This window comes from Westerdykella ornata (genome assembly GCF_010094085.1).
Source record: "Westerdykella ornata strain CBS 379.55 unplaced genomic scaffold EI97scaffold_32, whole genome shotgun sequence".
In the NCBI taxonomy this organism is placed as follows: Eukaryota; Fungi; Ascomycota; class Dothideomycetes; order Pleosporales; family Sporormiaceae; genus Westerdykella; species Westerdykella ornata.
The window spans coordinates 96074-111343 of record NW_022986882.1 but is presented as its reverse complement, the minus strand read 5'-3'; the positions used below and the strand labels follow the sequence as shown (position 1 = coordinate 111343).

The 15270-nt window shown below is 51.5% G+C and overlaps 7 protein-coding genes across 7 annotated transcripts; 4 read left to right on the top strand and 3 right to left on the bottom strand.

Moving 5' to 3' along the window:
• The first annotated feature begins 106 nt into the window (after positions 1-106).
• On the top strand, positions 107-1729 carry EI97DRAFT_405314 (arginine N-methyltransferase 2). The gene is made up of 2 exons (XM_033796557.1): positions 107-1221; positions 1287-1729. Exons 1-2 carry the CDS (start codon positions 142-144, stop codon positions 1443-1445), a joined length of 1239 nt encoding a protein of 412 aa, XP_033650458.1. The 5' UTR covers positions 107-141; the 3' UTR covers positions 1446-1729.
• A 440-nt stretch (positions 1730-2169) lies between these two features.
• Positions 2170-2502, bottom strand: EI97DRAFT_360851 (ankyrin repeat protein; the record flags this gene model as incomplete). The annotated part of the gene is made up of 1 exon (XM_033794952.1): positions 2170-2502. A coding segment is annotated over one exon (333 nt), but the record flags the coding sequence as incomplete, so codon positions are not given.
• A 2556-nt stretch (positions 2503-5058) lies between these two features.
• EI97DRAFT_461534 (uncharacterized protein) lies at positions 5059-6075 on the top strand (the record flags this gene model as incomplete). The annotated part of the gene is made up of 2 exons (XM_033801207.1): positions 5059-5358; positions 5431-6075. 2 exons carry the CDS (start codon positions 5059-5061, stop codon positions 6073-6075), a joined length of 945 nt encoding a protein of 314 aa, XP_033650456.1.
• Positions 6076-7988: 1913 nt separating this feature from the next.
• On the bottom strand, positions 7989-8654 carry EI97DRAFT_194587 (uncharacterized protein). The gene has a single exon (XM_033793629.1). It carries the CDS (start codon positions 8564-8566, stop codon positions 8198-8200), a length of 369 nt encoding a protein of 122 aa, XP_033650455.1. The 5' UTR covers positions 8567-8654; the 3' UTR covers positions 7989-8197.
• An 88-nt stretch (positions 8655-8742) lies between these two features.
• On the bottom strand, positions 8743-9384 carry EI97DRAFT_349819 (uncharacterized protein; the record flags this gene model as incomplete). Its single annotated transcript, XM_033794826.1, has 1 exon — positions 8743-9384. A coding segment is annotated over one exon (642 nt), but the record flags the coding sequence as incomplete, so codon positions are not given.
• A 2854-nt stretch (positions 9385-12238) lies between these two features.
• On the top strand, positions 12239-13366 carry EI97DRAFT_351650 (uncharacterized protein; the record flags this gene model as incomplete). Its single annotated transcript, XM_033794852.1, has 3 exons — positions 12239-12405; positions 12505-12721; positions 12824-13366. Coding segments are annotated over 3 exons (927 nt in total), but the record flags the coding sequence as incomplete, so codon positions are not given.
• A 1084-nt stretch (positions 13367-14450) lies between these two features.
• On the top strand, positions 14451-15171 carry EI97DRAFT_194528 (uncharacterized protein). Its single transcript, XM_033793628.1, has 2 exons — positions 14451-14845; positions 14918-15171. Exons 1-2 carry the CDS (start codon positions 14590-14592, stop codon positions 15058-15060), a joined length of 399 nt encoding a protein of 132 aa, XP_033650452.1. The 5' UTR covers positions 14451-14589; the 3' UTR covers positions 15061-15171.
• Positions 15172-15270: the final 99 nt, after the last annotated feature.

Genomic DNA, 15270 nt, shown 5'->3' with positions numbered 1-15270 from the left:
AATCACAAGTTTGTCTGACCAGGCCCTGCACCAACACCCCACCAAATCTTATCGATAACCACATCCCTGTCTCTCTTCAAAAAATATCCATAACACGACATCCCACCAAAACCTTTCAATTGCCCATCCCACTTCCCTAAAATGGCCGACCTCCAAGCCTCCGAGCAAGACATTCTTCTTGCCAAGCGCATAATCTCCGCCGCCGCCCGCCACGACGTCCCCGCGCTCACCATCCTCCTCAACGAAGGCGGCAGCGCAAACGTGCAAGACCCGACCGCCGATGTCGCGACTTCTCCTCTCCACGCGGCCATTGCAGCTTGCGAGAATGTAAAAGAGGGGGGGAAGGAGGCAGGTGAGGAGGCGATGAAGACGGTCGAGTTGTTGCTGCAGAATGGCGCTATCTGGAACGATTTGAATAATAAGGACGAGACGCCTGGGTGTGTGGCATTGAGGTTGGGGCAGAAGAAGTTGTACGATATGATGGTTGAGGCGGGGGTCAGGGCGGAGATACTGTTTGCGCGGATGGAGGAGCTGGGTTTGGTAGGAGGCGGCGTCGTTGGAGGTGGAGACATCGAAATCGACGATGCTGAGGAAACCTTGAAGGAGGCGGAGGAGCAACCCGCCCCCAAAAAACAGAAGACAGACGACGGAGCTGCTGAAGTCAAGAACGGACAGCCTTCCGCTCGAGAACAAGCGCTCCTCGACGATGTCTCCCTCGACAACCACGCCTACCTAAAGTCCCAACTCAGATACAAACCGGGCATCCTCCTCGACGAATCCGACAATGCCGTCATGATGGACTGGGAAACGCAAATCATGCAGCGCCACGCCGAAACTCTGATTCCGCGCCCCGGCCTCCGCACCATGAACGTTGGACACGGCATGGGCATTGTGGATACCGCCATTCTTAGCCATAACCCCTCCGAACACCACATCATTGAAGCGCATCCGCAGGTGCACCAACGGCTCCGCGAAACGGGCTGGTACGACAAACCCAATGTGCACATTCACGAAGGGAGGTGGCAAGATGTGTTGCCGAAGTTGGTGGAGCAGGGAGTAGTGCTGGATGCAATCTACTACGACACGTTTGCGGAGGATTACAAGGCGCTGAAGGAGTTCTTTAGCGAATATGTGATCCAGTTACTTGCGCCGGATGGGAGATTTGGGTGGTATAACGGCCTTGGTGCGGATAGGCAGATTTGTTATGACGTCTATACTAAGGTGACTCCTCCTGAAGATTGCCGTGGCAAGTGAGGGATTAGGAAGAAATGCTAATGCAATTGCAGGTCGCTGAAATGGATCTTCACGAAGCCGGCTTCGATACCGAGTGGGAAGACATCGCCGTCCCGGCCGGTCTGCATGGAAGTGATCAGTGGGAGGGGACGCGAAGGCCGTATTGGACTATCGATGTGTATAGATTGCCTGTGAATACGTTCGTCAAATAAGTAACGTTATGATCAGAGGGGAACGGGAAAGAAAGTGTTGCATGATGTTGATATGAAGAGAAGCCAATTATCCGATTCCATTGGACGATGTTGGACACGGACATTACATGAACGTTATCTCCTCCTAGAGTAACAAGCAATGATGAATGGACGATATCACGCAGGTGTCGTGCTTGGATTGCTTCCAACCAGATTCGTAAGCACTGGCAAGGAAATACTCGGAAGAAATAGAGTTGCGGATATATATCCTGGTATCAGACTCTATCAGGTATTATGTAGTCATGAATGCCACGTTGCCCCTTTAAATCCTTCAAAGGTCTCAATGGCACATGCGCCTCGTTGTAGCCTCATTTCTCTTCTGAAATAGGAAAAGAGAACATCTTGGTATCATCTTTCTAAGTGTGAGGAGTCCTTCTTTTAGCCGCCTCCTCGTAGCCTCATTTCTCTTGATAGGAAAAGAGAACATCTTGATATCATCTTTCTAACTGTGAGAAGACATTCTTTTAACCGCCTCCTTGCGCACCACGGCCGCCTTTTCCTAGGGACCACTAGGTGTAAATTCATAAGACTCCAAGAAACGAAGCATGGAATCCAGCCCCTGTTCCTGAGCTCTTTGAACACACTTGTTCTTGACATCAAGAGAGAAACTTGCTCCATATTGTATAAGCAGTCGAAACATAGCGACGTGCTCCAATCCGATGGCTGTCACCAGCGGACTCGCCCGCTCACCATTCGGATCGACACCGTGTTGAAGTAATAGTCGCACGATGTCCATGTAGCCTCTTTTTGCGGCGAGCGAGAGGGCACCCGCGGTCTCTGCTCCATGTTGCAGAAGGAGTCGGACAATCTCAGTATGGCCATTGGACGCGGCCTCGGCCATTACTTCGCGGGTTTCGGCACCATGGTGCAACAATGCGCGAACGACATTCAAGTGACCCTCTCGACAAGCCGCTTGTAACGGTTTTTTGAAAGAATAATCATTGCCGTTAGGGTTCGCGCCCAAGGATAGCAATTTCTCCGCCATCTCAAGCCAGCCTTCGCAGGCGCTGGCGTAGAGACACTCTTGCTGGAGCCACTTTTGAAACGCCTGGTTCGCTTTGTGTACCCTAATTTTCGCGTGTTCCATCAACAGGTCCCACAGCTCTATGCTCGGGGTACAGAAAGCATCAGAATGGATGGCGAGGGCTTCTCTTCCAGCGTTAGCTTTGGGCTCTCCTCCGTCGCATGTCCTTTGTTCCGCCCTGAGACGGAGAATAAACTGGGCCAGGTCCACTCGTCCTGCGCCTGAGGCCTGAGCAAGTGCACTCGCTCGGTAATTAGAAGAGGCGTAACCTTTGTCATTCGATAAGAGGAGTCTGAGGATTTCTTCACTGCCGTACCTGACCGCCACGCTCAAATGGCAGGGAAAGAAGCTTAACGCTATTACGTCCACCTTTCCTGTTTGGGGGAGCGTACGCACAGTCTCGACTAGATCGAATCGAATGGCAGTAACAAACAGGTCCGTTTCATAGCTGTTCGAGGGAGCCGAAGGGCTGAACAGGCGTCCTATACGGACGGCGTCCCCACTGATCAATTGTACCAGGTCCCGAATCCGTTCACGAAAACTCGCCTCGTCATCTCCAAGCTCATGTGATTCGGAGTCGAGCTGCCCGCAGAGCTCACGTGCGATCTTCCGGACACGAACCAGGCCCGGAATCCCGTCCATCGGCTCGTTGAGAACACGCGCCTCCATGTACGATGCCATGAAAGCTGGGATTTTGTGTTTCGGCGGTCCACGCCCCATGGCCCAACGGTGAAGGTGCTCATCCAACATCTTTTTTCTGATTAGTATGGGCGTCACTTCGCGAGCAAAAAGTTCTGTTATCCACAATTGAGATTTGGACATTTGCATTGCCGCCTGGAGTGTACCCACTGCTAACGAGCCTCAGTCGCAGGCCGCGCTCCAGTCCGCGAGCCTCGATTGACAAGGCTAGAATCTCTTGGAATATCTCGAGAGGTAGGCCACGGGAATGCATTTTGGCTGAGATGCTGAGAGGTCGGACGTCAGGTTGGATGGATGTTGTTTTCTTCAACATTGCTGCAACGAGTGAGACGAGTTGTTGACCAAATAAGGTTTAGCGCGAAGGTTACACAAGGCAAGGTGGTGAACAGCCACATTCTGAGGAAGCCAAGAATTTCTCCTTAAGGTTTACAAAAGAGGAGTCTCTTCGTAAGTCCTATCATCATGGTAGCATATATTCTTTTGACACTCCCCAAGGGCGAGTGGAATAGTACAGGATCGAGCATTTGCCTGTACTACGTAACTGCTCAGTCTGGCCCGAAACCAACGCTCACCACCGTTCCAAAATCAATTTTGAACCGTATCTATGCCCATTTCCTCGATGTCGAGGTTCATATCCTTAGCCTAGCACGCATTTCCTATCCTGTCACAAACTCCTCTTCCAACGCCGGTCGTCTGCTCTCTTCAAATATCTCAAGCACTTTCAAATCTATGCACTTCGCGTTCCCAGGCTTACAAAGCTGGAGGGAGCGAGGAAGGAGATAGCGAGAGACATCTTAAAAGCCAGACGTAGCTTGGCTTCCGCAATGTCTCTCTGCACCACTTCCCGCTTGACTCCTCCCTTCCGTCCACCCCCTCCCGCCCCCCTCCCCAAAAAAAAACCTCTCCACCCCAAGTTGCTCTCCGTATTCCGGCCCTAAAATCACGCCCCTGCGCAATCGGTTTTATACACATCTCAAAGAAGAATAATTTCTGAGCGAAGAGCAAGGAAACGCATGATTTGAGTTTGGTTAGGTGCATGCGGCATGGGGGTAGTATTTGTTAGCTGCGGAGGATTGGAGAGGAGTCGTAGGACATCTGGAGCAGGGAAAGGCAGAACGTAACCGGAAAGTAGGGGGCTATGACATATGACGAGATACTTGGGAGAGCACCGAGAACAGCCGTCAGAATGGTAATGATTGAGCTGTATTGGACTTGAGGCAAACAGTGGTGCCAGATCCTTCTAAAACAGCAATTTCTCTTCGTTCTTTGCCCTCCCAGCTGAAACGGCCGGTTTGTGGTGTACCAAACTGTCCACTGCCCACTGTAGTTTGCCAACTCCTAGGATTTATTTAAACCCCTTGCTCACCACGCCGTGGTATGCTCCAACTTCCGAAGCACATAGGTCATGCTCTGAACTTTGAAAAACATGATCGAGAACATGATGATTTGTGATACCGCCGATTCGATCACGCAGCCTGTCCCTCTGGTCCTCTACCTCATTAGGGTAGCCACGAGTAGCCCGCACATGCGGGACTCTGCATCGCTTTCATTTGACCGCCCATAAATTCGCCACTGCATGTCCCTGGCTAGGCTAATGCAGCACTATTGGGCCTATTTTCACGTCCGCCTAGGTTAGGCATGATGAAAGCCAGGGGACTTGGCGTGGGCTGAAGGTGGCTCTTGGAGTATGTAAATGTTCAACTTGCTGTGGAGCTTCCTCTCCACTTTAACATCGCAACCTTCCGCCTACAATCAAAATCTTCAAACTAAAACCGTCGTGTTCACACTATTTGACCTTTATATGCCCCTGAAAACTCTTGTCCTCTTTCTATATTTCGAACACCGGTTGCCATGGCGAGCGGAAGCAAACCCCCCACATGTCCCGCACCCAGTGGCTCCTCACCAGACACACAAATGGGTGAGCATCTCCGCCGTCAACTCCAGGAGGGCAAGCGTTCCGGACGATACTGGTCCATCACCACCATGCCGCAACCCTTCGCAGCATGGTCGCCTCTGCCCTCCCATCAGGAGAAAGAAACACGTCCGTGCCACTGCTCGATAAGCAGAGTCCACAAACTGCGGTGCGGACACTTGGTCGCTGTTGCCAGGGAAGCTGAGCAGTGCGCTCAGAACTGCGTAGGGTCTTCGGCCGTAAGTTCCATCTATCTTCCCTGTTGCTAGCACTTGCTGGGGAACAACAAACCGCTAACGCTTTAACAACAGATGATGCCGGACCTAATCCGCCTTCACACCTCCACACCGTCTCCCTCCAGCGAAGCCGAAGGATATAGCGAACCCCGCTCCTCACCAAATGAGATCTACGAGAACAACGTCCTCGCCCTGCGGCAATACGCGGTAACCTTCCTCGGGGTGCGGGAAGATATACCACTTGACGATCAACTACAAGCTGTTGCTCGCGCGAATGCTCACCTTGCCATTCTGAACCGGGTCAATTTCAAACACCAGCTTAATGATCGCTTGGATTTAGTAGGGGGAGATTTCGGGTGTCAGGAGTGCCGCGTTGAGGGGCACAGGCCATCAGTGCCCGTGTACCATTACCGGAGGGATCCATGGCATGTGATCATCCCTATCCGCAATGAGGAGGACCAAACCCTGGTTAGGAGGCTAAAGGACGGAACGACACCGTCGAGGCCTTCTAACAAGGGCCGAAACCACGTGCAGGCGGGAAGGGGTAGGGGAGGAAAGGCCCGAAGCTTCGACCGTTTGCTGGGGGGAAGAATCACGAAGCAGAGAGTGGAAGAGAAAGAGAGGGTCCTCGGGAGGATGAAGGAGGAGGAATTGATGGAGAGTTTGGAGGGGATGGGAATCGGGAGTGTGCTCACGGAGAACTCGAAGATGGAGAAGTAATGTTTGTGTTCGAGGAGGCAAGTGACAGGTTTTGGAGTACCGTGATTGTAGATGGACGTGTCGAGTGATAAGGACTTTATCCTGTTTTCGTTTGGGTATGCTAGGTTTTGGGCTTGTTTGGTGACGGCGACACGGCGGCTAGATACCCTAGTTCCGGTTGATTGGATGGCATTGGATAGATAGATAACATCTCTGGCAAGAGGATCTGGAATGTATAACCACTGGCTTTTTAAGCTACCTGAATATAACATTCAGCTTATTATATACGGTACATCTACAAGTAACAACAGTAACCCGCAACTCTGACATTAGCCGCGTGGAATAGTGAAGTTCACCCGTCCGTTGTCAAAGCTCAACAACCTATCTATTCCCTACCGCTAATTCCAACTTCGCCCAAACCCCAAACAGCTAAACAGACCTCTTCCTAGTCTTCCTACCTTTTATCTATTGCCGTTGCGCACTATAAACTCTAGCTATCTGTTCTACCGTCTACTGCATCCCTAATAACCTCCTCCCTTTTGTTAAGTACCTGTACACAGATGCACGCACAACAAAACCTAGCGAACTTACATCTCCTGCTCTCGACGGATAATTCATGCATCCTATCTTTCTAACCCTCTCCTCTTTAACAACTTAGTTACCCTAAACGCATGCCTAAAGTTATAGCATTATCTCTCTATCTACTCTAAACCTATTTAACACTATCCTTACCGTATTAAACCCCCTACCTAGTTTTCTTAGCCTGCTCCTCCCTAATCCCTTACCTCCCTAACATAAACTCTACCTTCCGTCTAGAACTATACATGTTTGCACTCCTAAGTCTACCTATATAACCCCCTTAATATATATACTTGATTAGTCTTATAATTTAACTTAACTAGCTAAATCGTACCCGCAACCTTAGCTAACTAACTCCTAATTCCTAGAATCTAGTCGTAGTCTAACTTCTCCGTCTACGCAATACCTAGCTATTTAGTAGAGACTAAAAGGAACGAAAAGAGAAAACATACTTGTATATCTTACCGTCTACAAAACTACTAAATTAAACTTAGACATCCTTACTCTCTATGCAAACTAGGCCCTTGAAATCCCTCGAATCCCTTGAAGTTACTAACCTCGAATCTTAGACATGCAAATTGCAAGATATTGTCTAACAGACCTCTTAGACCCGTGTGTTACAGCGCAGTAAACACACTTAACACATTACTTCTGCATTCCCTCCTTGCTCCCTCCTTACTAGGCCTAGTTATGCACATCTCTGCTAACATTCTCTATAGTAGATCTTACAGTACACTCTCCCCTCCTAGTCCTGTATACGCACCTGCAAGACACGCCTACCCCTTCAATCTAGCAACACAATTACCTGCGCTACGCCTACGCAGAGGCTCTACAATTATTATAGCTTCTAGGAATTCTAAGCTAAATGCGAATACAACACAAGCATAATGTACACATAATCTAAGCACATCGACTTGAAACTTCGCAGCAGGATATTATGTTTACGCCTAAGTATATGCACACGCACACGTACGTATTAATCGATATCTAGGATTCGAGATTTGCAGATAGTACACTCGTTCAACCCGCTAAGGAGTTAAGAGAAGGAGGTATCGCAATTTACTTGTGTCGAAAAGAATCGAGAAAAAAAAAAAAAAAAAAGAAAAAAAAAGAGAGACGAGAGAGAAGGAAGACAAGCTTAAAGTAGAGAATAGAAGCAAAGGCAAAAGGCAGACAGACAAGAGTAAAGAGGGTAAGTCGATAGAGTCGAGGTAGTTAAGGGAGTCAAGGGAGGAGTCACGCTAGCAAAAGTGTCGAATCCAAGATTCCTAGTTTGCCCTTTTTGATACTACTTCCCTCGATTCCTTAGACCCTTACTTGCGCCTCCTAACCTGCTGTGCAAAGCCGCAAGGTTATATCCGCCTATGCAGATCGAATGAATCGAATGAAGAAGACAGAATCAGAAGATGCACGAAAGAAGTGAAAATTAGAGGAAACTAATAAGTCCTCACACTAGAAGAGAAGAAGAAAAGAAGAAAAGAAAGAAAAGAAAGAAAAGAAAAAGGGCTCAGAATGCCACGTGCATGGCCCCGTGAAGCTGAAAGTATGTGCAAGAATCAAGAACTCATCCCCCTTCAAAACATCCGCCTCGCCTCGCGCCGTCGCCAGCCATGCATGCACCACACCCTTTCCTCGGTAACCCTCCCTGGGTTCGTGTCGAGAATATGTCTTGATGTGTCCAAAGGGGGAGGGTATTCGAGAAGAAGTTATGAAAGAACCGGGGAGACCGTTCTCGGAAGCTGACTCGAGAACCATGTCGTCCGGCTCCTGGAGTCCATGACCCATCAGAGACAAAGAGGAGATCGAGGTGCTGAATCCGAGGTCGAAGCCAAAAAGAAGTCTTGCTTGTAGAAGAGGAAGAAAAGCCGCAGCAAAAAGCACTAACAGTATCCAGAAATTGGGCGACAAATACACTGAAGTGGGGGACTAGCATCCAGGCAGATGGCGACTATGAAACCAGTCATGAGACCAAGGGAACCGTCCGTCATCCCGACAAAACACGAGTCAGCAACTTGACAGATGTCTCTGTAGGCTATGTAGAAGGAGTTGCGTTGGCGTAAATGGGTCATCAATCGGGTCTGGGCAAGTCGAAGGAGGCAAACCATGGTCCTATGACTCCAGGTACTCATCCATGGCATCCTCAAGGTCCTTGGTGATCAGGTCATACTTGACCTCATCATCGATCTCGTCGACGGGAAGCAGAATGTCCTCGAGCGTTGGTACCTTCTGCACTTGGTCCAGGGGATACTGCTCCACAACCTGGAGTTGCGACCACGCGATTCCAGGAGCGCCAATCTCGCGAGGCAGGGGGAGGAAGCGTCCGACGTTCGTCTTTGCCCGGTCATCACCCTCCCACTTCATCTCCGCCAATGTCGGCCATGGGGCAATCTCCTCTTTCCCGTTCTGCCAATCCAGGCACCAAATCGTCTTCTCACCAAGCACGAGCGACCGATTGCCGCCCCAGTTGAGGCACCCGGAGACACTGTAGCCCAGACCTTCTGCGTATGCATAGTCCTGCTCTGTAAGGGCAAGACGTCGCTGGCGCTCTTCTTCCTTTACTCGCAACTTCTTGTCCAGACGGGCTTTGGCGGATGCAATCATTGCCTCCCTATGTGCAATGTAGTCCGTGTACTTCCACTTGGCAACTTCCGAATGGCGAAAGAGTCGCCTCATAGCGTTCCGAATGACTAACCAGTCCTGCATGAGTTTGGTGTCATCAGAAACCCATGTGTGTGAATTTCGGAAGCCCGCACGATGGTGCGGCGTCGGGCCGGTCGTGTATCGCGGTCGGTACCTTCCATGGCCATGTCCGGAGTCGCCTCTTATGTGGCCGGTGCTATTGTACGAGCCTTCCTCTGAAAGGGGCCGCAGGGATGCTGTGTGGCTGTCGGGCGGTTGAACCTCGAGCGATTGAGCGTTAGGTGTTGCAGGATGTGTTGTTGAAGCGAGCTCTTCTGCCGTGGTTGGAGGGGATGAAGCAAGCGCGAGGGAGTGAAAGCTCTCATCGAGCCTCCTCATCCATTCTCGGGATTGTGCCATGACTTCAGTTCTGTGTGACCCCTGAAAGTCTGACGATCTCTTGACTTGTTGGTTGAGGCCGGTATACAGTGAAGCTAATCTGTCGATTGGGTCTTGGGAGCGCAGTGTGTTCGGATGTAGGAGGAGAGGAGCGCTTGTAAAGGTGTTGATGAAGTAGCAGAGGCTGGATTTCGCTTCGTGCTGAACTGTCACCAAGAGTGAGGGGGCTCACTCGGAATGAGTGCTATTGTTCGTTAAACTGTCCTACTAGTTGCGTCAGTTTCGTTCCAGCGAAGCTGTGCAGCTATCTCAGCAAACGAAGAGGTCGGCTTTCAAGAAGCAGTCTGCCCGCATTCGGTCCTAGCATGCCTCGCTAATCATCATCCATCACTCTCACCGCCCGCCTCTGCTGGCCAGGAACCCAAGTGAACCGACCGACCAAGCGCACAGACCAGACTTCCTGAAGTGTAACCACGGGTTCATAGAGCACGTACCTTATTCGAGGTGATTGACGGAAAATGCCGTGAGAAGGCGATATCGGTGGTCGGTGCAAACCGTGCTGTGCACTCAACGGATGTGCTGAAATGCGCGGAATTGCCAGGAGGCTCCGGGATGTAGGTTTGATCAAGTTTGGTCGTGAAGATAGTACTTGGGGTGAGAGTGTGAGGCGGTTTGTTATTGCTTGAAGCTCTTGTGAAGATGAAAGGCCGGTCTTCTTGGAGATGTTTCAGGTGAGTGGTGGGAGGGAAAAGCTGCCAGACCAGAAGGTGGTTAGATAGCTTTTTGTAGCTCTAAACTATCCGAAATTGCTGCTGCCTTGGGTCAATAGAGATTCCGATTGTCGAAGCGGTGTTCGCAAGGAATAATACTGCCAGACGCCTTGGCGGGTTGAGATAGCGCGTGAAGAGATCAGGTGCGGGAGTGAGAGGTAGGCCAACCTAGTGAGCCGGCCAACCTACTGAGCGGTAAAGCGAATTTAATCCCAGCGGCGCGCCAACGGAACGCTTCAATACCCAGCTATCCTATAACAGTAGCAACTCCTTCAATCACAGGAGGAGCGGCGAAACTAGCGTTGACGGAGCTGCAAATGGGACAAAGTTGCGGAAAGCGGGAGGTGCGGTGCGCTGTGGTTGTGGAGAAGAGGTTGAGGAGGCGGTCCGCCAAAAAAAGACTTTTAAGCACACAGGGTGGGAAGCGGGGCTATGACACACAGCGTGATGATACAGTGCTCTGTTGAAGGGGCCAGTGAACTGCGGGCAAGGACAACATCGTTATGACCAGGCAGGGAACCGAGCCCTCTCGGCGGAAATACACCGGGTGGTGAAAGGAGCTACGGGTTCGAAGACGCCCGGTCGGTGGGACACTGGTACACCACAAGCAACCACCAGGGCTACGTGCCATACCCACTGTTGCGACAAGAAGACGCAGATGTCGATACGTAGGACATTATCATAATAGACATCTGCTGAGCTCCATGGCCTGTTCTACTGTTAGCATGCATGACAGGCCTAGGGATAGGTTGGATGTGGACGGAGACGAAGGGTGTTTGCTCTCAGTGCGAGGTTCACCGTGCCTATGGAACAGCAATCTACCAACTAAGAGCGTTCCTGCCATTGATGGCGAATATGGCGTCCCAGGTCCGACGCACCCTGACTGGTACAAAGTCTGTCAACTCCTGGATGCTGAGTGGCGAGTGTTTTGACTGGTAGGTCGATGAGGGAACTGAGGCAAACGCGAAAGCCGAAGAAAATTCAAGCAGTCATGATTCTGACAGTTTGGAACCTTTGTTTTGACGAAGACGAAGATATATATTCGATATACAAGATGTCGGGTATGCAAGGGAAGACGCAAAGTGAAAAGGACATGTTCGGTTCCCGAAATCTAGCCACAGGGCTGTTAGCAATCTAGAAAAAGGATAGAGGTATCGTCTAGTATTGCTGGTTCCTTTCCCAAAAGCCACAGTCAGAGGGGCCCGTAAAGAAGGGATTGATCACTGATCTGTATCGCGTGCGTGTACCGGAGGCGGAGCGGCTTGCACAGTCTCTTGAAGGCGGCGATCTTGTCGCTGACATCGAAGACGGATTCGAAACTTACATTGTCTTCAAAAGGCAGCCAGCATCGCTGTTTGAGCACTGGGAAAATAAGGTGAGGAGATCTTGTGCAAGGCGCGAGGTTGAGATGAGGTTGAGGAGACCCCTGCCTGCTGTGGCACGGGCCGCTAATGCACGTCATGCGCGGCATCAGTCCACTCTCCACCACATGCAGCTTCTCCTCGAGACGTTCTCCGCTCCACTGCTAGTCGCTGCTGGCAGCTTTCCCTTAAGCATGACATACATATTCTGCGCTTCATTTGGCCTTGCATACACATATTCTCCTGGCCGCACTGGAATGGCCATCCACAGAGCTTAGGCTTCGACTTGCTCCCCGCCCCGCGCGAAATACTCTTGTGGCGCCGAAATATTCTCCTCCATTATACCTCGCACGCTATAACTTTCTTCTCCTCCCCCTTTGATCGCAGAAGTAGCATTTTAATCCACCTCTCCTCCACCTCGGACTCTTCCCACATCCCACGTCATACCCCTCGTACATGCAGAACAACCAAAAGGCGGCGCGAGAGGCGCGCCGCTTCCTGGACTCGCACGTCCGCAGCGACTGGTCGTACCCCGACGTACCGCCGCCGCGATCCGGCTCCGACGAAGAAATCCGGGATGTGGAGGAGTTCCGCGAACGGTACTACGGGAGCTCCGCATCCGAGTCTTCGGAGGAGGTGGAAGCTGGAGAGGAGTCGCGGATACCAACAGGGCGCATAGGCGTAGGGGAAGCACGTGGAAGTGTGACGGCGGGCCCCAGCAGTGCGACCTTCTTGGCCCCTTTGCCGCATGCGAATCCATATAAATTCGAGTCTCCCGAGAGCGTAGGCGATGCGGTGGAGCGGCGGCGGCGGGCGCGGAGACGGAAACTGCGAGTCAGGCAGCAGGAAGAGATGGCTTGGAACGAGGGCATGAAGGTGTTCATTGAGAGACAGGAGGTCTGGACGGGAGCGGCAACGGTGCGGAGACACCGGGCCAGGGTGCAAAGGCGTGTAGGGAGGATGCGGAGGGCGAAGTATGCCGAGGAGAGGGCAGATATGGAGCTGGATAGCACCGACTACGACGACGACGATGATGCGCAGCTTCCGCACGAAGGAGCACAATCTACGGGGGGTCCGGGTCCGCCTGATGGTTCAGCTTCGCTGGATGGGAGCCAAGGCCAGCACCATACTGGGGATGATACCTCAGACGAATCCGTCGTCTCGCTCGCTCCTCTGGCGCCACGTCTCCTCGCCGACAATCCGATTCGCACCTCTATCAGGCCTTCGGTCTATCAGGACATCTACGCCAACATTGTAGTGCGCGGGCGGCCGCCCAGCGTGCCGGTAAACCTCTCGGACATGACGCGGGCATTAGTACAGGGCTGGAAGGGAGCGGGAGAGTGGCCTCCAAAGGCGAATCCAATCGATCCGCTGCCTGGCGGCCGTAGGAAGGCCGGAGTTGGGGCAGCGGGTAGTTCTTCAAGAGGAGGAACGGGAGCAGGCAAGGGAGAAGGGGTTGCGGGTGAGGGACAGTTTCTCAGCCATCACCCGCATGTGAAGAAGGGGGTGGATTCGGTGAAGAGGATGTTGCATCTCAATGGACTGGGACACCATCATCATCATGGGCATCAGGAGGGTGGGGAGGGAGGCATGCAGGGGTGACAGGGAGTCAAAGGTGGACAGTCGGTGATGTGTAAAGTAGTAATGGTGGGCAAAGAAGGCGGGATTGTACATAGTATAGCACCAGCGAGGCAGGTTCGGGTGGAGTTGAATAGGCAGAAGGGGTGGAGGGAGGAAACCTCCGGCTCCACCAGTGACTTGGTATCAAGCCTACTACTTGTAAGTACAGTACAAGAATAGGCGCAGGGCCATGTAAACTGTAACTCATGGTTAGTGGTGGGTTTTGAACGTTGAAATCCGTTCTCAGCCGTTCTTTAACCCTAACCGTTTATGACGTACAAAACTGTCTTTAACGCTAACTGTATACAGCTAGCGTAAAATATTGCGCTAAGCTTTCTGGTCTTAGCTATTGCTCCTTCTTCTTTAAATACACGCACGGCCGCCTGCACCTGTTATATTTGTACTAATTAAGACTAGACTTGCCTTAACAGCCGTGTTTGTTATAGTTTTTACTAACAGTATCCTATATAAACACGTTAGGAACTTGTTAAGTTTATAACGTACAAACGTTTACTTCGACAACCCCCATCACTCCTCATGGTTACGGCCAGCCTGTGAACAGGTCGAAGATGTTTCAAGTTCACTGTTTGGACCATGGTGATTGGACAGGAGAGTTCCGCGCACAAGCCATCCCTTGGCGGGTTGGAAGCGCAGTGAATCAGTGAACGGATGCCGCCCGCTGCTATTTTGGCCGGCGCGTCGAAAGGATAGTAGAGAGCATTAGTAAGGAATCAGCAAAACTCTGAAGACATTGTTGGAAAGGTTAATGGAGAAGAATCACATTCCGTCGACAACAGTGTACACAAGTATTCATGTTTGACGGATGTGGTTGCAACTGATTGTATAGATGACGTCGGTGGAGAAACAAGGAATCTGCGCCACACCACGCCGCTGTCATGCATCATCATCCCGCTCTCCGACCTACTACAAAACAGTCAACTCCCCTCTGCCCTTGACGCTCCTTTGAGCATCTCCCTCTTCCCTCACGGCGCCAGTCTGGAGGTGCTCCCTTGCGCTCGCTTTGACAACACTACCGCTCACTCACTCTTGTGTGGCTCCGCAGCAGCCGCCATGAGCCAAACCGAGCGCAAGCCGTGGAACAAAGGACAGCCCCCCAGCTCCGACAGAAAAGAAGCTGCGACGGCCACTCGAGGCAAAAAGAGAGTCAAAGAGTACCGAAAAATAGAATGCCGGCCCAGAAACCGCTAAGAAATCCACCTGGGCGCCTTTCGTGGCCCTTTTTCTGGTGCAAGCAAAACGACTGGCCGTCAGCAGCCGCGTTCCACCAGGCGGGCGCCTACTTGGGCCTGCTCGTCCTACTCCCCTCGCCTATCCCCAGCATAGAGCCTCATCTGCTGACACGCCCCCGTCGAGAGCCTCAATGTTTGGCATCCAATCGGTACCTTGCATGCGGCCTGAAGATGGGTCCCCAGATTCCTTGCGGTACGTACACGCGGCTGCCGTTTCACTTGTTGTCGTGCACAGTTCATTGAATGCGAGCCACTCCATACAAAGGTCAAGTGACCCCCAAGTCTATTCACCTCCACCTTCACCGCTCCAAGATTTTCTCCTTAAGATTCATTGTTGCATTGTTCGCGCGTTGGCGGGGGGTTTCCTATTGTTGTCCTATTGTCGGTGCATGGCCACCTTCTTTCTAATCGCTTAATCTTTCGCCCTCTCCCTCTTTCTCTCTCTTTCTCCATAACCGCAAACTTCTCTTGCTATATCTCTGGCAGATATTCTTGTCCATATTACTACGCCCTTTCATTACATCCCTTTTCGCATTTGCATTTGCATACACGGCTGCTGGCTGCCGTCCAACATCTAGACCCATCTAATACCTCCTACCCAGACCTCGCGTCCGCAGC